At 60.0% G+C, this 21,125-nt stretch overlaps 1 protein-coding gene across 1 annotated transcript in view; it reads left to right on the top strand.

Moving 5' to 3' along the window:
* CASKIN2 (CASK interacting protein 2) overlaps positions 1-21,125 on the top strand; it is a 35,794-nt gene that overhangs the window by 1,270 nt on the left and 13,399 nt on the right. Inside the window, exon 2 of the mRNA XM_014950019.1 lies at positions 1,207-1,903. Coding sequence (XP_014805505.1) covers positions 1,810-1,903 — 94 coding nt within the window. The 5' untranslated portion in view covers positions 1,207-1,809. The remainder of the gene's footprint in view (positions 1-1,206; positions 1,904-21,125) is intronic.

Raw genomic sequence — 21,125 nt, 5'->3', positions numbered from 1 at the left:
CTGGTGTGGGAGTCTCAGCATCCCCTTCTCCAGGAAGCTAAGCCACCACCGGAGCATCGCCTCTGTAGTTGCCCTGAATCCTGCTGCACCCAGGGGAGGGCTGGAGCATGGGGGGTCCACATTCATGGGTGGTCGCAGCTTCCAGCTTTACATGGGGAGGGGGGCTGAGCGATGCTGTGCCGTGGGACGCCCCTTCTGCTTTTGCCCTCGGTGACCCAGGTGGGATCTCTCCTCCCGCTGTCGCCTTCTCTCCCCTGTGGTTTCCATCCTCAAAACGGTGACCTCGATTGCTCAGAGGAAGCGACACCCGCTATTACATAAACGGCTGAGGGTGAGCGCTTTGGGGAGGGAGATGGGCACGGCTGAGCCATGGCTGGGGGAAAATGGAGTGGGTTCCAATCCTGTGCCGATCTGGGTTGGGGCAGTCTCGTGGTGATCTGGCAGTGGCCTTGCAGCTGGCATGGTGCATGCTCCCTGCCCTCCTGCACGCACGCTCCTCCCCGGGCGTCGGAGCAGCCTGCCAGGCACACAGCCCTGAACCAGGAGGGATTTTCTCACCACCCAGTTTGGGCAGCCCTGGCACAGCACGGGAGCGCGGGCTGGGAGGTGTGAACTGCTGCCGTGGGAGGCCATGCCCTCTCTGGGATACCCCAGCTGGCTGGGACACAGGCTTGACCCTGTTCTCCTGAGTGTGGTTGTGCTGCTGAATTACACCCAGTTCCTCACCTGGGCCAGAGAGAGCTCACGTACTGGTTAAAGAGTGTTTTGGGTCCCTGGGCACTGAGCTTTGTGGGTAATTCAAGGGTGAGGGTTTACCCCTGCACGGGAGGGGAGGGGTGCTGGCCAGGCTGGTCCACTCCTATGGGCTGCAGAGGACTTTGGCTACACCTTTCCATCTCCATCCCTTGACTGCTCCTACCAGGAATGGAGAGGGGGAGACACCGTGGTGCCCTGAGCCCTGTGTGATGCCTGTATGGACAGGACAGTGTGTGCGCCCGTCCCGCTCCTCAGCCACCCCCCGACAGCACCCTCGGGAAGTTTCCTCTGCAGGTTCTTTCCTCTCTGTTGAACACGAGGACGAGCCAAGTCCCGCCAGGACTAAATATAGTCAAAGTATTCGTTCTTCGGCGCGGATACAAAAGCTGTCGCGACGGAGCCGGGAGGTAAATGGCCTTCGAGGGCTGACTCTGCTCTTCCTCTCCGCAGGTCCCGGGCTGCCGCGCCGGGGCTCCCCAGCGTGGCTGCAGTGCCGTCGCCAAGAGGAATGCCGAAACGAAGGGGCTAATGAGCACCAGAGAGGGAGGATCTATAACTTCCAGATGGCGACGAGCCTGTAATCCCGTTGGGAAGAATTAGGGACTCATCAGCGCAGCAGAGCCTGGCGAGGGGAGCAAAGCACGACACCTCCGGCTCCAGGAGTGCTGTGAGGGGCCAAGGGCATCCCGATGCCCATTGCTCTGGCCACCCTGCCCCGAGCCGCCTGGCTTTGTCTCGCAGAGCCCTGGTGCTGCCAGGAGCCCGTCCCTGAATGCTGAACTATTTCTCGTTTTAATTGATCGCATGTTCTCCAACCAGACCCCATCCGGGTCCTGCTCCTCCCGACACAGAAAGAGACTTCTGCCTTTAACAGGAAGACTTTTTCCTTCTGGTTTTTATGTCCCGTGGGATTGTAAAGCATCTTTCTTGCTGGATTTCGTCTTCTATCGAAGTGTGCTTTGAGGAACTACGCGCTTATTCCTATGGCTTTATAAACCGCCGGGATCTGAGGGTCTCTGCCTTCCGTGCTGCCATTGCTCCCACCCGTCTGCCATGGGGCGAGAGCAGGAGCTGATCCAGGCCGTGAAGAACGGGGACATACCTGGGGTGCAGAAACTGGTGGCCAAGATCAAGGCGTCCAAGAGCAGTGAGTACCCGGGTGCCGAGCCGCGGCTCCCTTTCCCCCACCGGGCAGTGCTGCCTGTCCCGGGGTGCGAGTGCCCGCGGTGGGCTCAGTGCCGTCCAAGCTGGGGTGGGAGTGCTGTATCTACACCCCAGTGCAGGAGTTACACCGTGGCCAGAGCTGGGAGCACAAAAGCAGCCCCTGCGGATGAATGATTGGGCTGTGAGTGATCCTCCCAGCAGGGCCAGGGGTCCTGAAGTGGTGGCCACCGAGTGGTGATGGGCAAAGGGAGATGGCAGCAGTGGGGGGAAGCAAAGCTGCTTGTGGGGGGACGCTGCTACAAAAGGTCCTTAGCGGTTGCCGCTCGCTCCCGGCCGTGTTTATCTTGTGAAAAATTATCATCCTGGCCAGTCGACTGGAACCAATCGTCAAGCTTTGAATTTCAGTCTGGTAATGTTTAACCCTTCAGCAGGGCTGTTTTCTTGTACGTGCTTTTGGAAAGGTCAGAGGCAAGCGTGGCTCGGAGCGAATGTCGGGCTCGTGGGGATCCCTAAGGGCACCGGGATCTTGCAGGCACCGGATGGTGTCTGGAGGAGATGGGGAGGGTGGAAAGGTGGAGGAGCCGATCACGGCCAGTGCCTCAGTGCCCTTGTAGAAGGGTGAGCTCCTGGTTGCTTCTCATGACCTACCGAGAGAAGGAAACTGGGAAAAGTAAATAAAAAGGCACTCGGTGTGGTGCGTGGCGGGGGGAAGGTGCACGGCGCCTGCCCGGGCTGTGGCAGCCGCTCTGGGCAGGGGGAGGCTGGGGGGTGCCGGACCCCCCTGCCAGGGCAGCACGTCGTGGGGGGTCTCGTGGGTGTGTGTGGGAAAGCTGGAGGGGGAAAAAACCCTCTTGAGGAGGGAGAGAGGGGAAACTCGTGCAGGAGAAGAAGCTTTAAGGCTTCTTAGGAGCAGCTCAGGGCAGAGAGGCTGGTGCTGAGAAACGTGAGTTAGGCTGAGGATTATAAACGTGAGAAGGGGATCAACTCTCCTGGGTCAGCTGCTGAAAAGCTTTGGCTGGGGCCAAAACTTTGCAAATCCTGGCTGCTAGGCCTGCAGGAGGGCTGGGGGCCACCTCCTCCCCAGGACAGGGGTGCCTGGTGCCTCCTCCTTGGGCCAAGGGACTGGTTGCCTTTACCCCAGCTTGCAGCTCAGGGACTGCGTCCGTGTGGGGTCCCTGAGGTGGAGAGAGAGAGGTTTGTGTGCGCAGACGGGTTGAAGGACACCCCCAAGGCAATGAATAACGTCAGGACGTCCGCGTCCCGCCGGCTGACGCAGCCCCGTTCCCCCGAGCTGGTATCCCGTGGCCGGGCAGCACGGGCAGGCTGGGGTGCCCGCAGCCCTTCTCCCACTCCGCACCCGGAGGGGTGAAGTTACACTTGTTTTCTCCAGTCCCCTCCGGTAACTCTCTCCCAGTTAAACCCCGTCTGCGTTTTCTCTCTTCCCCTCCCTCCAGCCGTGGGGCACCCACGTGAACGTGTGTTTAACTCCCCCGCTGCAGCGGCGTCAGCAGCTCCCTCTGCTTATTTTCAATTTATACCTTTATAAGGAGGGGGGGAGCAAAAAGCTCAGACCCATGCAAGGCCAGTGCTGCAAGCTCTCAATGGGGCTGCTCTGCTGGACCCACTGTGGGGTCTTGCCTTGCCCCGGGGGCTCATCCCCTGCATGGAGGGCATTGCTGCTCCCCATCCCTTACACTTCCCTCTCCCTCCTCTCCCCATGTGAGCCAAGCGTTTGCTTTATTTGCCGCTCATTAAAGCGCCTTTTCCGTATGACAGGCTGCGATGCTGATGATTTTTTTTTTTTTTTTTTTTTTTTTTTAAAAAATCCCTCTAAGAGTCCTTCTGCTGTCTCAGTGGATTGGGAGCTCGGTTGCTGTGATCAGCCCTCCGGGGCTTCCTGTGCCTAAAAAAGTCACCGCACGTAAGCAAAAATCAAGCGCCAGTCCCGGCAGCGGGAACTTCAGGGACACGTTGTTTAATATTCACCGTGCGCAGCCCTCCTCCCCGCGCAAGCGCTGCCCTGCAAGTGGGTCACAGCACCTATTATTATAAGGCGGTGGGGCGGGCAGGGAGAAAGTTTTGGAGGCAGGAGCGAGAGGGGGGGAAAAAGGGCAGACGTCCCACCTGCGGGAAGGGGACGTCAGGACGACGCCGTGGTCACTTCTGCAGCCGGAGAAGGTTTCTCCTCCAGGGGGGCTGAGCTGCTCCTGCCGAGCCGGCCGCGCTTTGCCGAGGTTTCTCGGCGCGGTGATAGAAACATCCCGCTTTTTAATTTCCTTCTCCCTCTCCCTCTCCCCTCCCCTCCACGTCGGAGTGCTGCAGAGTTTAATTGAAATTGTTAAACGACCCGTCACGGCTTTGGCCTTTCTCCCCGACGATCAATCACATCCCCGGGTTGGCCGCGCTCGCCAACAATGCGCCAGTTGGCTGGGCCGGGGCGACCGCTGCGGCACCGAGGGGCTGGGGCTCCCCGGGGAGGCGGGAGGCAGAGCTCCCCGGCCGGGGCTCCCGTCCCTGGGCAAAGGGTGCCAGCTTCTGGAATTGGACACGGTTTGTGTGTCCCCATCCCTGGACGTGCAGGGCTAAGGGACAGGGGATGGGGAGATGCTGGGGTGATGCCGGAGAAAGGTGATGCCCCCACGATAGCCAGGGGCTGGAGGAGCCGTGGATGGCGATGGGAGCTGGACTCACTGTTTGCCTTCCTCGAGGGAGTGGTGGAGGTTTTTGTTTAAACGTGTGCGAAGTGCAAAGAAAGGGCGGCAGCTGAGCAAACTGGCGTTAAACTCTCAAGGACAGGGAGCAAAGCCCTACCGGGGTTCAGTTGCTCCCATGGGGTGATCCGGCCAACTTGGGCCAGCCACTTGCCCCATTTCACCAGCCACTTGCCCCGTTTCACCAGTGACTTGCCCCATTTCACCACCTATGTTGGGGCTTTCCAGACCTCGGATATATCAAGGATCGGGGTGCGCGCCTGGGACTCGCCTGTGTCTGGGCTGTGACCTGGCAAGTTGTTAAATGCTGGAGAAGCTCGTAGGCTGTCTTGGCTTTATCCCCACACCTCTGCTGGTGCCCCTCGTTGCTGTGTCCCAGCAGCACAAAACACAGCAGGATTTTCTTGAGAGTGGTGCTGGCCCTCAGATGCTGCTGCTGTCACCCATCCAGCTGGGCAAGAGAAGGACGATGCTGCTCTGCGTGCTATGAGACTGCAGCAGGCAGATGGGGGATAACTTGCTCCCTCCCCCTTAAATTTCCTCCTAATCCCTAGTAGCTATATCAGCTTAAGCCCCGAAGCGTGAGGTTTAAAATCTCTCCTGTGATTTGTTAGCCTTTGCCACCAGCGCTCTGTGTCCCCGTCCTCTGCAGGAACACCCGCCCTTCCTTCGTGTCCTGCCCAGGCTTTTTCCTTCTCTCAGCGGCAGCGGCTCCATAGTTGTTTGGGGAAGAAGTTGCTCCTTTTTGTAGTTTGCTGGTTCTTTTGCAACGATGTTGAATGTGCCTTTGTGTTGGCCGGCAAGCTCCTCGTGCCATCTCCCCGTCCTCTGCTGCTGCTCCCAAGGGAGGTTTGTCCCAAACCCTGCGTGATCCGTCAGCTCTGCGTGGTCTGGGCTGCAGGGAAGAGCCGGGACCAGCCTCGGGCAGGATCCTTATCATTTCAGGCTCTGTTACACGCGATGGCTTTCCCCGCTGGCGCAGGGGTGTCTGGGCACCCTGCCCACTGGGCAGTGCAGGCAGCTGGACCCGGCTCTGCCACCAAGCCTAAGTTGTGTCCCTTGGACACGTCCCTTGAAGCCCAAGTTTTGAGGATGAGTTCCCAAGCGTCCTCGGCTGTGTCCTCCCCTCTCCTCTCCCTGTAGGTCTGACGGGCTGGACCGGCTCCGCAGCCGCACACCGGCTTGGAAAGGGCTGTGGGCACGCCTGCGGAGAGACGCCGAGAAACTCTGCCGAAACGGGCAAAACTCCTTCTTCCGCCGAAGCCTGAGCCAGGAGCGGGGCGAGGCGCCGTGCCCAGGGGAGCCCGGCTGGCAGCAGCCCCGCGCCGGGGACCCCACCGCCCCACAGCCTGCCGAAACCTGCTTTTGAACCAGCCCGCGGTGGGTGGGTGTGTGGGTGGGAGGGGGAGAAAAGAGGCTTCAAAGGCTCCGGCAAGCGTGGGGATGGATGGCGGCAGGGCTGCAGCTGCACGGCGGCACGGGGGGGTCCATCCTTCCCTCCTCCTCCTCCTCCACTTCCCGTGGCTCCTGGCTTCCCTGGGATGGGGGTCTTTTCTAGCAGCCTGGTGTTTGCTTGGTGGGTTTTCCCACCCACATCCCCATTTCCCCAGCTCGTGGTGGGGTTTAGCCCCCTTTTTTTTTTTTCACCTCCCTCCCCAGGAAGGAAGAGCCCCCACGTGGGCAGTGGTGGCAAAAGGAGTGAAGGGGCGGTTGCCTTTCAAAGGTGGCCTCTAACGGGTGTTGTGTTTGGAAAGGGGCCCGGCTGTGCCCGGAGCTGGGAAAGCGTCACCGCACCGAGCGCGGGAGATAAGGCGTGAGCAAACAGCACCACGCAGGGACATCGGCCTCCTTGGGGCACCCAGCCCCGTGCCCCTCTGCCCCCCATCTCCCCGTTCTCCCAGGTTCATCTCTGCTCCCCTCCCACCTCTGTATTTCAGTCCTGATTCTTGAAAAACCCTTTGGCAGGGCAGCCTGTGGCTCCTTGCTGGCAGCCTGGGCCACCTGCTGCCTTTTCCCTGCCTGGGTAAAAGAGTTGGGGGGAAAAAGGGCTGATTGTAGGGAATCTGTTGGGGCTGCCCTGCCCCCCCTCCAGGGCAGCTGGGCAGCATCAGGGCATTTCAGGAGTTGCCCATCTCTCCGGGGATGCAGAGGTCCCTCGGGGCCATGGATGGAGCCAGCCTGGCAGCCATCCCCGGTGTCGCAGGCGGGAGGTTTGGGGCAGGAGGGGGATTTCCATCCTTTGGGCACTTCCCCAGTGACTCAGCCCAGACCAGGGGGCTCGGCTCCCCCCTTCACAAGGGCTGTGGAGGCCGTTTTGGCTGCCTGACCCAGAAACATGGGACAATTTGGGTGCCGACAGCTCAAAGGCAGACAGGGAGGGCAGCCCTGAGCCACGGGACGGCGTGTGCCCGGCTGCTGGTGGCACACGGGCGCCGTAACGGGGACGGTGCTCCCCAGGGCTGCTCTCAGGCAGGGGAGGAGGGGACACAGCAAGGACATCACTGGCATCATCCGGACTGGGAACGTGCTAGATGCATGGGGGTGGTTGCAGGTGGGAGGGAGCTGGTGGATGAAGATTTTCTGGGTAGCAGTGCCCTGTGCAAAATGGCAGTTGGCTCTGTGGCTTTGGGGATGCTAGGCAGGGGAGGAGGGGACACAGCAAGGACACCACTGGCATCATCTGGACTGGGAACGTGCTAGATGCATGGGGCTGGTTGCAGGTGGGAGGGAGCTGGTGGATAAAGATTTTCTGGGTAGCAGCGCCCTGTGCAAAATGGCAGTTGGCCCCGTGGCTTTGGGGATGCCGTGTGCGTGTCACCAGTGCTTTCTGGTGGCTTTGTGCCACCCAGGAGAGAAGCTGTTTCTAGGTGAAAACCTTGTTGTGCTCCTTCTTCTCCTCCTCTTTCTTCTCTTCCTCATGCCTGCAGGGCTGCTGGGTCCAAAGATCTCAGCTGTGACCTAGAAGGGGGTCATAGCATCATCTCTGCTTAGGACAAGCGGGTCCCTGTGGACCATGACAGCATCACTAGCATCACCCCTGCCACCTCTCCATGGGGATCCTGGTGCCACAAGAAGGTTTCCCTGGGAAGTGGGGAGTGAATTATTGGATCTCAGCGGCGATCGACGGCATCCCCTGCGGAAGATGGTTTCCAGCCGGCCGGGAGCGTGCAGTAGCACGCTCCCGGCCGGCTGGAAACCATCTTCCACGCAGCATCGCCCCAGCAAGAGTTAAAAGAGGGGCTGGGTGCCGTGCGTGTGTGTGTGCATGCACGCGCCCTGCTTTGTTTTTAAAAGCGCCTCGGCTGGCCTGGCCCCCCGCCAGACCCCAGCCCCGCCGCTGGCAAAAACTCCGGCAAAGGAGTATGAAAGGGGCAGAAACTAAATAACAATAAAGCACCTTTTTCTGGCTGCTCTAGCAAGCCGAGGGGGCTGGGGAAGAGCCGCGAGCTCTCCCCGCTCCCCTAAATCCCATCCCCGGCTTCCCCCAAAAAAATCGTGCCTGGGATGGAGAGGGAGGGAGGGACCTGCTTGAACCCTTGGGGCTGCAACATCGCCTGGGCATTGCCGAGGTGTCCCGGTGAGTCACAGACCTGTCTGGAGATGCCCAGACTGCTTGGAAATGGTTCTGCCGGGATGATCTTTACACTCCCGGAGGAAGGGCTGGACACCCTCGCCCATCCCTGGCTCCTGCGGGATGCCCGGGGCGGTGGCAGCCTGTGCCCAGGGTGGGTGCCCGGGCACCCTGAGCCATTTGGAGAAAAGGGGCCGGAGCTGCAACCAAGCGCAGCTTCGATGGGGAGATAAGGGAGCCGGGCAAACCTGCGTGCACGGCAGGTATGCGGCTGCCACGGCATCCCAGGCCTGGTGCAACACGTCCGGCTGCGCTTCCGCCAAGCCCTGCCAGCGCCGCTCCCCCGCCGGGCCCCAGCCAAGGCTGTGCAGAGAGCGTACAGCCCCCCGAGCTGCTGCACGGTCCCCAAGACCCCTGTCTCAGCCACCCCCGGGTGTCATCCCGGCAGCCGGAGACCCTGTGGGCCGACCCCGGCTGTGCCATGGCGGGGGTGAAAACTCCCGGGGTTTCGTAACGCCGTCCTCGGCCGCAGGCATGGCTGGTTGGGTAAGGCGTTCTCGGCTGCTTGCGAAGGCAGGCAGCAAGCAGGGCACGGGTGTTGGGTGCCCGGCACAGAGGTGGCTCGGTGGCAGGGCTGGTTCGGGCTCTCCTTACCCGCTTTGCAGGTGCCTCTTACCCCCTTGGAGCATCGGTCCCAGGATCTGGCTCTCGGCCCTCGCTCTCCCCCTCGAGCAGCCCATCTTGGGGCATCGTCTTGTTTCTTTGCCAGGACAGGCGTGGATAAGCCTAAGGGGGTTTTCCAGCTAGAGCCAAATTGGGTGCAGACAGCAACAGGGAGACCGTGGATTGGGAGCCCCATGGACCTTCCCCTCCTGTGGGTGTCCTCTCTCCCTGGGCAGGACACTCAGCTCGCATCCCTTGCGGACCTCCCCAGATGGATCCCCACCACGGCCGGGCCACATGAGTGTCACTCGCCTCACTGGCCTCTGAAAGGGGCCAGAGTCCTCCCCAGCAGCTAATCATTGCCTACACGGGGGATGCAGGTGCACCATGAGCCTGGCCGGCACAGCCACGGCAGTGGGGATGGCTCTGGTCAGCTTGAAGCCCCTCAGCTTTGGTTTTGTTGGGCTGATGTGGGTGGGAAGGGCTGCATGAGCCCTCCTGGCTTCCCTGAACCAGCACCCACTTATCCTGCCAGGTTAAAAAGAAGGGAAATGCTCCTCTATGCAAGGGAAGAGGATCCTCCTGTGGAGGAGCTGCTCTATGGCCAAACCCTAAGGGCTGCTGAAGCCTTAGGGGAGCCCTCATCTTCCTCCTTGGCAGTGCTGGGGCACAGGCAGCTCCCTGTCTCTGAGCATCTGTCCCACTGGTTATATTTAGCAGCACGTGCTGGGCTGCACATGGATGTCCTGGAGCTCCTTCTCCATTCCTTCCACCCCAAACCTGGTGTGGACATGGGGTTGTCCAGCTCTGAGGCCCCAAAGTTGTGGCTCTGCTCCATCCCGCTGCAGCCTGCTCTGGATGCTTGTGGCTTTGAGGGGACAAATTCACACCAGGTGTTGGTGTCCCCCATGAGTATTGTCCTGGTTAAACATCTCCCAGGAGCAGTCTGGGTGGGTGCCTCTGCTCAGCCTCACCTGGGGACAACCCGGGCACTGGGATGGGGACCAGCATTAGCCCCCTGAGCCCCACGCATGGCCAGCCATGTGCTTGTAAAGCCGGCGCCTCGTCGACTGGGAAGGGGCATGCATCTCCCAGTGGTGGTTTGCTCTCCCAGGAGGGCTGGCACGGCTCGGAAAACCGTTTGCCAGCGGGGCCTGGGAATGAGGCAACCCGCCGTGATTCCCTGGCCGGGGTGGGGGGCGTGGGGTGCCGCAGGAGGAGTGGCACGGTGCAAGAAGGGGTGCCTTTTCCTACAAAAAGGAGCTGAGGGAGGTGGGGGGACCCTTTTTCCCCCTACGCATCCCCTTCTTTCTCCCTGCCACCCACCCCCCCCACCCCGGGATGCTGCGAGGCGGCAGGCAGGGGTTTCGGCGCTCAGCTCCCACGTCCTGCCTCTGCCGCCAACTCGGGCTTGCCGGGGCCGTTCCCGACACGCACCCGCCACGCTGGGAAGGCGTAAACAGATCGGGTTGCTGGCAGGGGTCCAGGGAGCGGGCAGGCCTTGGCTTGTGTCCCACCACTGCTCGGTCGGGCCGGGGTGTGTGGAGCACCAAGGCAGGGGGACAACATGGAAGGGGGACAACCTAGCAGCGGGGTCCCCACAGGTGACAGGGTCCCTGCAGGCAGCCAGGCATGAGCTTGGTCCCCACAGGTGACAGGGTCCCTGCAGGCAGCTAGGCATGAGCTTGGTTTGACGAGGGGCAGGGGATGCTTTCCCTGCCTCAGTTTACCTCTGGTGCTAAGATGGGCCTGCTCCTTAGGATTTTGGAGGTGTTAATGTGTTCCCCACCAACCCCCTTCCCTGACCGGGAAGCTGCTGACCAGAGCTCAGCCCGTGGACTGGGGGCCCTCACATCCAACCCCCCCTCATCCATGGCAGTTGTATTCTGATGCCTTTGACCTTGCTGTAAATCAGCCCTTGCCCTTCCTGTGGTACGTGGGGGGACGGGGCTGCTCCGTGTCACCCTTGTCCCCAGCTGGTCCCCAAGCAGCTGTCGGCCGGCGCCTGAGCTGGGCAAAGGGAGGAACCCACTGCCCTCCCTGCTGGCCCCGGAGCAGCTGGGACAAGGGGAGGGGGGCAGGAACGCGGCGCCTGGAATAACTCAGCAGCCACCGAGGCCCCCATGGGGATGGTGAGAGGGTGCAGGGTCCTGGTGTGGGTTCCCACTTCCATCGAGGGGACGGGGACACCTTTCCCGGGACATACCACGTCACTGGCTGCTAAATGGATTTATCAGTGATTGCTGCTTCCACCTGGGGACACACAGGGTTGGTGCAGGGCACCGTGGTGATATAGCTGTTGTGTCCCTCTCCCGTCCCCTGCAGATGGGTGTCCTGCTGCAGAGCGGGGTCCTGGGGGAACCCTTTGCTGCCCAGCTGGGTGAAAACATCCTGCTCCAGCCAAGGCAAGAGAAAACTGCCACGGGCCAGATGCTCTGCTGGATTTTGGCGTTGGTTTCTCCCACTTCGTGGCATTGCCCAGCCAGCTGGGAACCCGGGCGGGCGGCCGGAGGGTCTGACCTGGCTGGCAAAGAGCCCTCAAGCTGGGCACACGCAAAGCCGTGCCACCCTGCCTGGCCTTGGCAGGGAGAGGAGAGAGCAGCGGCGGGTTCATCTCTCTCAGGCTGTTTGTCCCAGGCTGGAGGGAACTTGGCCCATGCCCACTGGGGCCAGACCTGTCCCCTTCCCCATGGCAGCAGTGTGGAGTGGCTGGGCAGTTCCCACTTCAGGAGGCGACCTTGTGCAGGGCATGGGAGTGGGAAGGAGAGATGGGTGCCCTCCACACCCTTGCCATCACCGGAGAAGGGATTTGGAGAGGGATCTCTCCCATCCCTCATGGCTTGGGAGCACCAAGCAGCTGCTGCTGGTGAGATCCTCTTGCTGTTTCCCAGTGCAGATGCCACCAACGGCTGCAGCGCCCATGGCATCTGCAGGAGCCGGCACCCATCCAGCACCCCTTGGGACCAGCAGGAGTTGGAGGCCACGGTTCAGCTCTGTCCAGAAGGGAAGGAAACAGTTTGCTCAAGCTGGTCTGTGATTCGGATGGAGCCAAATAACCTGTGCATCATTTGCTGGAAGGCAGCTGTAAGAAGCAAAGAGCCTCTCTTGTAGATTTGGCAATAGAGGGTAGAGGCAGGAGTGGGACTCCTCGGTTCATAGGGAGGAGAACCCAGTCCCCAGACAGCGTCTGCCCCTGTCCCCGTGCAGATGGGGCTGTGTGTGTCCCAGGGGACCTCGCCAGCACGTCCCCGACTGGGGCTGGCAGCAGCACCGGCTCGTGGGGTCAGAGTTGAGGAAAGGCATCCGCAAGGTATTTTTAACTTCGTGTGACTCCAGCTCCCGGCCACAGGGCCGCCAGCAGCGGCTCGAGGTTAGTCCTCGGCTGCCGACAGTTGATTGCCCATGGGATGGTGACGGGGGGGGGGGGGCTGTGGGGAAAATTCAGTTCCTGGCTGCTGGGGCCTCGGGAAGGAGTGACAGCACTTGAACCATCGACCTTCTGTGTGACCTCGAGCAAACAGCTTCACCTCCCGCTGCCTCCCCTCCCATCCTGTGTGTGCCTTGCCTAGATTAGAGCATCCAGGGTGGGGACAGCCGCTCCGTCCGCCCTGACAGTGCCTGCTCCGGGCACACGGAAGCTTCTCTGGGGCCGAAGTGGGAGGATGTCACAGGATTTCCAGTCACCACATCGCTGTGTGCTTTGAGCAATGACTCCACTGGCCCAGAGCAGCTCCCAGGAGCCAGCTGCCACGTGTGGGTACCAGGCTGGCAGTGATGGGGGGCACTGCTGTAGGGCCGTGGCAGCCCTGTCCCCCAGCCTCAGCCTTGCCGCACTGCCCCTAGGAGCTGCATGATTTGCTGCAAGCATCCAAGCTACAGCAGAGGGCTGGATCCGAGGCTGGATCACTCCTTAGAGCTCACAGGGCTTTGCCGCCCGCTCTTGAGTGCTCTAATTTTTATCTGGGGCTGTTAGAACCATGAAATAAATAGCTACGTGCTCCTCTCGAGCATCAAAACCCTCCAGGTGTAGGTGGGTTGCTGCGTCGCTGCCCGCCCTCCCTAATTAACTGTTGCTCAGCAAATCCAGACTTACTGACCTGCCCTAATCTTCCCGGGCAAGGCAAGCCTTTTGGCTGCCGGCTCCTGCCGCTCGCCTCTCGTGTCCCCCCGAGCCTCTCATGTCCCCTGTGAGCCCGTATCGTGTTCACAACCCTGGGCATGCAATGGAAGATGGGACCCTGAGAATCCCCCCCTACACAGGGTTGTTTTCCTCCCCGGCAGCTCCCTCCGTGCCCACACTCACACTGTTCTCACCGTCCCCCCACATCCTGCTTCCCCTCTTTCTTCCTCCCATTGACCGTCTGCCGGTCGGATTATTTTTCCCCAGATGCCGCAGTCTGCAATTTTCCCAGGTTGAATCTGCCTGGGTTTGTTCTCCTAATCTCCCTTAAGTCCCTTTTGTGTTATTTCTGCCCTCGTCGATCCGTTGAGCATCCTCCACAGATTATATTAACGCACTCTTTGCTTGGTGTGGCATTAACGAGAGCGCTGAGGGTGTCTGTAGGTGCAGTCGCTTTGCCTGGGTACCTGGGGGGCACTGGAGCCACACGGCCCCTTCCCTGGCTCCCAGGGGAACCAGTTGGAACCAGTATGGAACCAGTTGAAGGGGAGCCAAGGTGTGGTGTTAATGCTGGACCAGATGCTCTGCTGGTCCCCATGTCCTGCAGGCCATGGGTGGCTCTTGGCCCTACGGCGTGCCCAGTGATGCACCTCAGGCACAGGCGGAGCTCGCCCTTGGCCGCCGGCCCCCGGCGCTATCGCCCCATCTCTTCCCGCTCAGGAGGCGTCCTGTCCTTTCGGAAGGATGGGGGAAATGGAAAAGGCTCCACCTCTTCCCTGGGCAAATACAGCTCCTCTGAGTTCATATCCTGGAGAGCGGAATAGCCAGGTCCCAGCAGGGATGGTGACTTCACCTCCCGGTAACGCGTTTCCCCGGCCAGCTGGGAAAGGAGCCCTTGTATCTCTGAAGGAGCCGCCCGGCTTCCCCCACCCAAAGCCTTTCACAGCTGTTTCCATCCTGTCCGGGGCTGGGGGATGCGATTTTGGCTCTGTGGAGAGGGGGTGTTACCTCTCCCCCTTGCTGAGGGAGCTGGGCTGGGGCGCATTGCGCTGGTCATTGTGAACCCCCAAACTATTGCGGGGAAGGGAAGTGAGCACTGTTCATCCTACTGCGCATCTGAGACCCTTCTAGGGGCCTGAAACACAGAGCAGGAGTGTTTAGCTTTTGCAAGGGGTGAATCCAGCCTCAGAGGACTCCTGTGATGCTGTTTCCCCCACTTGGCGTTTGCCCCCTCCGTCCCCATCTCGCCAAGCCTCAGGAACAAGAGGCGAGAGCTGCACCTTCTTCCCAGCTGCGCGGATGGGGACGAGGTTTCCGACTCCGCTTTTCCTTTCATTGTTCTGGGAGCCTTCGCTTTGAACAAGCTGCCTGTTTTTTCCTGCTTTGCTTTTGGGGGGAAACGACGGGGGGAAATTGGGGGTCTGATGGGGATCCTGGGGCAGCTTGGCTGGGGGTGAGCGATGGATGAATGTGCCATGCGGAGATGCCAACCTCTTTAAAAAACTCAATTGTTGGGTTTTTCTTGGGATAAAGGCTCCCAGCCTTGCCCAAAGAAGGAAAAAGGTTCCTAGTTAATTCCATGGCCCTGCTGCCATCTGTCCGCAGACCCTGCTTCCTTCACCTGTTGTGGGTCCCCAGCCCAGCCAAGGGAGGAAAGGAAGTGCTTTGGGCCTCTTAAACTCCCAAACTTTGCCATCACCCACTTTTACCATCACCCACCGTCATGTCTGAACACATCGCAGGACAAGAGGGCTTAGAGAAGGAGACAGCACAGGCGGGGAGGCTCAAACATGTATTGGCAGAAGCAGCTTGGTGGCAGGGATACCTTGGGCTCTGTGTGGCTGTAAGCCAGAGATTTGGAGCTCAAACCAGGGGTAAATGGTGGAGACTGTTGAGGTTTGAGACAAGGCGTCTGTGTTTTGGCCTGGGGGTGCTCACAGTGCAGGGATGATGGGTCCAGCCCTCGGGATGATGGCTCCAGCCCTCAGGATGCTGTGAGGAGCCCCCCAAGTTTTTTCCATCTGGACCCAGGGTGCCAAAACCAGGAGCAGGACTTGTGTGCCATCATACAGCCTGTGCAGCGTCAAAGCAGGCAGGGCTCTGGCCAGGTCTGGTGTGTCTTGCACTTGGGTTTGGTGGGTTTCTCAAGGGATGAAGACACCAATTATTCTCAAGGAGTTGCCAGACGCTGGTGTAGGGAAAGATAAGGAGTTCCCTACTGTGTTGTTCTCTCCCATCGCTGCTGTTTGCCCTGTGTCGATGGGAATCTGCTGCCCCAATTACAGCCTCCCAGTCCCTGCCAGTTCACCCAGTGGCTTTGCCCCAGTTGGACCCACCCTCGGTGCCTGGCTTGGTGGAGGACCTGTTTGTCAGCGTTGGTGGGGAGCCCGTTCTCAGGGGTGCCTCAAACCCCAGCACAGGCAGTTTGCGGGCAGGAAAGCACCCATGACATTTGGACACCCATGGCATTGGGATGCAGGGATGGATGCCCAGCTGGGTATCCCAGGCAGCTGCACCCCAAATTCACTCCCCTTAACCACAGGGTAAATAGGAGGGTCCCTGCTTGCCCAGGGAGCTGGGCACAGTGCTGGGCTCAGGGTTTGGGGTGCAGGCTGGTGGTTCAGCAGGCAACTGGGGTCAGGAGACCTTGGCTCTCACCCAACCTCCATCCCAAGCTTGCTGGGCAACTTTGGTTGAGTTTCTTAAGGTCTCTGTGGCCGAGCTCCTTCCCTATCGAAGCAGGCAAATCTCTTCCAGACCTATTATTGGGAAACTGCACCTGAAGCAGCCGGTTTGCCGGGAAGCTGTGCCAGGAGGAGCCGGGTGTGGGTGGCCACAGCGGACGTGCCTGTGGACACAGAGGTGACGGGGAAGGGTGATTCCTGCAGAGGAGGGATGGACATCACCTCTTCTTGTCTTGATTTTGGGCAAGACACTGAGTTTCTCCTGAGTCCCACCATGAACCCGCTGCGTGCTGAGGCAGGGCCACCCCAGGCCATCGGTGTAGGTCAAGGCTGGGCAGGGCAGGTCGGGTGAAGCTGCCACCTCCTGCCACCTCCGCCTTCAGGAGGCTGCCACCACCATTGGAGACAGCTGGTGCAAGATTGCAGCTGATTAGCTCCTCCAGCTGCTTAGTGGTGATAGTCCCCAGGTGTATTTTATTTTCCCGAGAGGGTATGTGCATGTATTTGGTCCATCCTTCTCACCATCCTTCTCACATCGCTCAGGGCAGCAGGGTGGTGGTCCTGCAGTGCCCAGAGAGTGCTCATGGCCAGCAGTGCAGGGGGACTTGTGGCTGGTGGTGCAGGGATGCTCGTGGCTGGACATGGAGGGGTGCTCATGGTACAGGGATGTTGAGACCTGCTGTGTGGGGAGGCCCACAGCCTGGGGATATTTGCCAGCGGCGTGGGGATGTGATTTCCCAGGGCAAGGGGAAGATACAAGGGTCTGTGACACAGGACGAGCAGAAAGGTGTGTTTTTACAAGGTGTCTCTAGCAAGTAGGTGCATCTCCAGTTACAGATCTGTCTGTCCTGCACAGAGACAAAGGCTGGGTGGACAAAACTGGGGGGGTCACAGCAAAAGCACTATTTTCTGGAGCCTCACTGTCTGTTTGAGGCAGGGCAGGACTCTCCAAGGGGCAGTTTGAAGGGGGGGACACAGGATATTTGGGCATTTCCTTCCCCAGCCAAACCCAGGCGAGCGTGTGTCACTCGTTCCAGCCAACGGTGAGCGGTTCAGCGCTCTGGAGGGATCATGTCCACCTCCCAGCCCTCGAAGCCAAGCCCAAGGGTGTCCCGGGGGCAGATGATGTCTCCGGTGAAGGGCCCAGGGTGACACAGGGTGCCCGGCATGGTGCTGGCCAGGCTGGGCAAGGGCATGCCTGGTTCCACACAGCTGGCACAGCTGGGTGAGCACCCTGTGGGGGTAAATAGATGTTTGCACCAGGCTGGCTGCCAGCGGTGCAGGTGAGGCACCCACCCTGGTCGGCTGCTCCCCAGGAGCACCCTGAACCCCACAGGGAGCTCAGTCCCTCCTGGGGAACTGTGCATCCCATCCCCATGGGGAAACTGAGGCATGGCTTCAAGCTCCAACAGGGTAGGTTTAGATTGAACATTAGGAAAGAATTTTTCACCGAAAGAGTGATAGGGCATTGGAACAGGCTGCCCAGGGAGGTGGTGGAGTCCCCATCCCTGGCTGTGTTTAAGGGCTGTTTAGATGCAGTGCTAAGGGACATGGTGTAGGGGAGGACTTTGTAGAGTAGGGTAGATGGTTGGACTCGATGAGCCCAAGGGTCTCTTCCAACCTGAACGATTCCATGATTCTATGGGGTGCAGCACCATCAGCTTGCTCGGGGGAGCTGGTTGGAAACGTGCTGTGTGGGGCCGTGCCATCCCAACCCCACCACCACCAGCGAGGGTCTGAAAAGCCAAGGGCTTTTCAAGGGCTGAGAGGTCTGAGGGCTGAGAGGTCCCCCCCAGCCATGGCTGGATGCCGTGGGCGAGGGTCTCGGCTCCGTCTGGCGAGGGGGCGGCCATGATGCCTTTGCCCCGTCCGGCGGAGCAGGCGGGCTCTACATTTGTAAGCAATTTGCCGGAACGCTCCGGAGGTGCTTCCCGCCTGCCGCTTGGCAGCCAGACGCTGCACAGAAGCTCGCCGGATCCCTGGAGGCCTTGCTCAGCCCCAGCCCCGCGCTGCCGAGCCTCGTCCTGCCCGGGCAGGCGCCGGCAAACACGCCGGAGCGGGGAAGCAGAGCAGAGTGGGGGCCCCGGCGGCACCCCCTTGGAGGGGTCGTGTTGGGGAGCGGGGCCAAACAGGGGGAACCCGCAGCCGGAGTTAACCCTGAGGGTGAGCCAAGCCAGGTTTTCCCCTGGAAACATCCCCTTCAGGGCTTTTTGTATTTCAGTGCTGGGTGTATGGGTTCATCTTCCTGGCGTGTGGGGGTGCGGGTCAGGCCGGTGGGTGCTCCCGCCCCGGTGCAAACCCAAAGGAGGTGATGATGTAGCTGGGGAGAGTCCAGCCACCCCATCCCAGTGCCGTGGCTGGATTGGCCCTGACCCCTCAGCCCTTTCCCAGCCCACATCTGCGGTCTCCCGGCTGGAGCTGCGCCTCCAAACCAGCTGTTTTGGGAGAGCTGTGGGGCTGAGAATGGCCTGGCCCCTGCTGAGCCCCAAAACGTCTGGGTGGGAAAGGCTGGGGAGCCTGGAGCTGTCAGGGCACCAACAGGGAGAGAAGTGGCTGAAGAAACAGGGAGAGAAACAGGGTAATCAGTCAAAAAGAGCACATGGATGGAAAGAGGAAGAGAGATGCAGGGAAGTGTCCTGTGTGACTCCCTTCACCATGTCCCCAGGAGCACGATGGGGGCTGGTGGCACCCCCTTGGCAGCTCTTCTGGTGCCCCACGGCTTCACTCCATCCCAGCGCTGGCTGCCTGCGGAGGCAGGGCTGCCTTTGGGGCTGCTTTGCCAGCCCTGCCTGCCGTACGGTGCAGAGGTGGGCAGTGGGACAGTGCTGGTGAGAGGGTCCTTCCCATTCAGCTCTGCTCCCTTTTCCCCTCCATCCCTCCACCCTTCTCTTTGCTCACACCTTGGTGCCCGTGGTGCCAGGGTGTCTGGCCCCTTTCCTACCCACGCTTTACCTTCCAGCCCGGCTGCAAACCCTCCAGCTCCCCAAGCAGCGATTTACCCAGCTGCAAACCAGGGATGAGCTCTTGCCCTTCCTGCCCCGGGTGGATTTAAGAGTCACTGCTTTTGTGTTTGGGAAGAGCCCCAAAGGCGATGCTGCTCCCGGCTCTGCTTTTTGGGACCTCCTGCTTTCCTAGCCGCCCGCGCCACGTCCGTGTGGTCCTGCCCCGCGTCCTGACCTTGCTGGGCTGCCAGAGCAGGGAACTAATTTTAGGAATGTTGCTCGAGGAGAGGAGCAAAGGCACAAACATTTTGCTGTACAGATACCGACAGCTGCCTCTTGGGGCTGGGGAGTGGGCTGGGACACCCGCTGGACCTCACTGGACAGCCTGGTCCCCTTGTAGGAGGGGTCGTGAATGGGATTTTTGGGTGAGTTCTCCCTCTTTGAGTAGCTGGCATTGCTCAACTCCAGAACCAGCCTCCAAGGCTGTGGGGTGGTTCTGCTTCTTTTGGATGTGCTAATGCTCAGTGGGCATCTCCATCCAGCCCTTCTCTTCCCATCATCACCCGCCCAGCTCCACTCTGCTCCTCCTGCCATGGGTAAGGACCCCTTTTCTTCCTCTTCTTCCGCCTCCTCCTCTTCCTCCTTACCCTTTCTCAGCAGCAAACCCTTGGCAATTTTCAGCTGCAGCCGATGGGAGCAAACCCACACATTGGCCTTGAGTTCCCATGGAGAGAGCATCCTTTAAAAATTCCTATTTATAAGCCCCAATTAAAAAGGCTCAGGGAGTGAGAGGTGGTGGCTTCATGGGCATTACCTACAGCTTAGTGAAACCCTTCGTTTATTTTTAATTTTATCTCGATTGTGTCCTTTGGAAATCCCCAAGCAGCAAACACTGCCCGGCCCTTCCTGCTCCCCTCTTCCAGGATCCATCACAAGGCTTTTGGAGGGGCAGGATGAGCCCTTTGCCCACCACAGGTGACCCCGTTCCTGGCTCTGCTGTACACCCCAAGTGCAGTCCTTGCTCCGTGAAAGAGGCACCGCGGGGCTCGGAGGTTATGGTCGCTCCGTGACTCAGATCAGAAGTGACCAGTTTAGATGTGAAATGTTATTTTTTTTCCTGGCTGGTGGGATCAAGAGAAGCAGCTTGTCCTTGATGGAGATCCCAGATCCTGGGTTTTTGGGCAATATGGGGCTGCGAGGGAAAAATGGGAGCTCTGCCGAGGGGTGGTTTTGGGAGCTGGTTCCTTCAGGAAGGGCTTTTGGGATGGCGGAGCTGCTCGCTGCCGCTCGGAACAGGAACAGCCCCTAGAAGAGGTAATTAGGGTGATCTTGTCCTGATCCCCTGAGCTGTGGCGAGGAGTCACGAGTCCTTCACCAGCAGCCACTCCAAGCCCATTTTGCATTAATTAGGCTGTTTACAAAACACTGTAAATTGCAGTAATGAACGCCCCGTTCCTTGGTTTCCTTTAATTATCCATTTGCATGGTGAATGAGCCGGCCCCCTCTTCAGCTCTCCTTTCCGGCAGAGGGGCCATGCAGCAGAGTGTGGCTTTGTATGGGACCTGCCATGCGAGGTGGGCACAGAGCTTGGGAGAGGAGGGAAAGAGAAGGGAATGGAGGAGGAGGAGGAGGAAGAAGAAGAGGAGAGGGGGATGAATGAGCCGGCCCCCTCTTCAGCTCTCCTTTCCGGCAGAGGGGCCATGCAGCAGAGTGTGGCTTTGTATGGGACCTGCCATGCGAGGTGGGCACAGAGCTTGGGAGAGGAGGGAAAGAGAAGGGAATGGAGGAGGAGGAAGTAGAAGAGGAGAGGGGGTGAAGGAGCTGCAGCCCCAGAGATCTGCCTGGCTGTGAGGGAGAGGGCTCCTTCCCCTGGATCCCACCACGTTTCAGTGGGGTCTGAGCAGCTGTTTCACCCCGGGCTCAGAGCCCAGCTCTCGGACTTTGGTTTTCCATAGGAAACAGCACAGAAACCTTTCAAAGCATTTAATCCTCCCCGGCTCGGCCATGGGGCTGCCTGGAAGGGCAGAGGAGGAGCAGCGGCATTTCTTGCCCCCCACATACCTTCCCCTTTCTTTCCCTTTTGACTTGGTGGATGAATTCCAGAGATGTTAATCCGCTCTCAACCCCTCCGTGAAGAATAAAAAGTCCTCTCTGTGTGGGAGGAAGGAATTCATTCGAATTAATTGCGGGAAGGAGCGGGGAGCCGGGGGTGCATGTGAGGCTGTGTCGAGGGTGGGGTGAGCATCCTCTGCTGCTCAGTGGTCCCTGAAGGAGAAGGAGGGACGGACAAGGGGACGGGGATATCCAAGGTGGCACAATCCTCTCATTGATGGCTGGAGGCTTCAGCCTCTGCCCCGGCCATAAAAATGCCAACCATGTGGTCTGTGGGCCAGGCTTTGGTGGCAGCAGCGGGCACAGGGAGTGAGTGGGGGACAAAACTGCCCCGCTCAGCAGTTTTGGGGTGTTGCTGCCTATAAAGGGGAGGGAAGTGCCATCCCAGCGAGCTGGGGTGCC

This window comes from Calidris pugnax, unplaced genomic scaffold (genome assembly GCF_001431845.1).
Source record: "Calidris pugnax isolate Ruff unplaced genomic scaffold, ASM143184v1 scaffold9, whole genome shotgun sequence".
Classification (NCBI taxonomy): domain Eukaryota; kingdom Metazoa; phylum Chordata; class Aves; order Charadriiformes; family Scolopacidae; genus Calidris; species Calidris pugnax.
The sequence above is the reverse complement of the archived record's forward strand: the minus strand, read 5'-3'. Positions and strand labels throughout refer to the sequence as shown.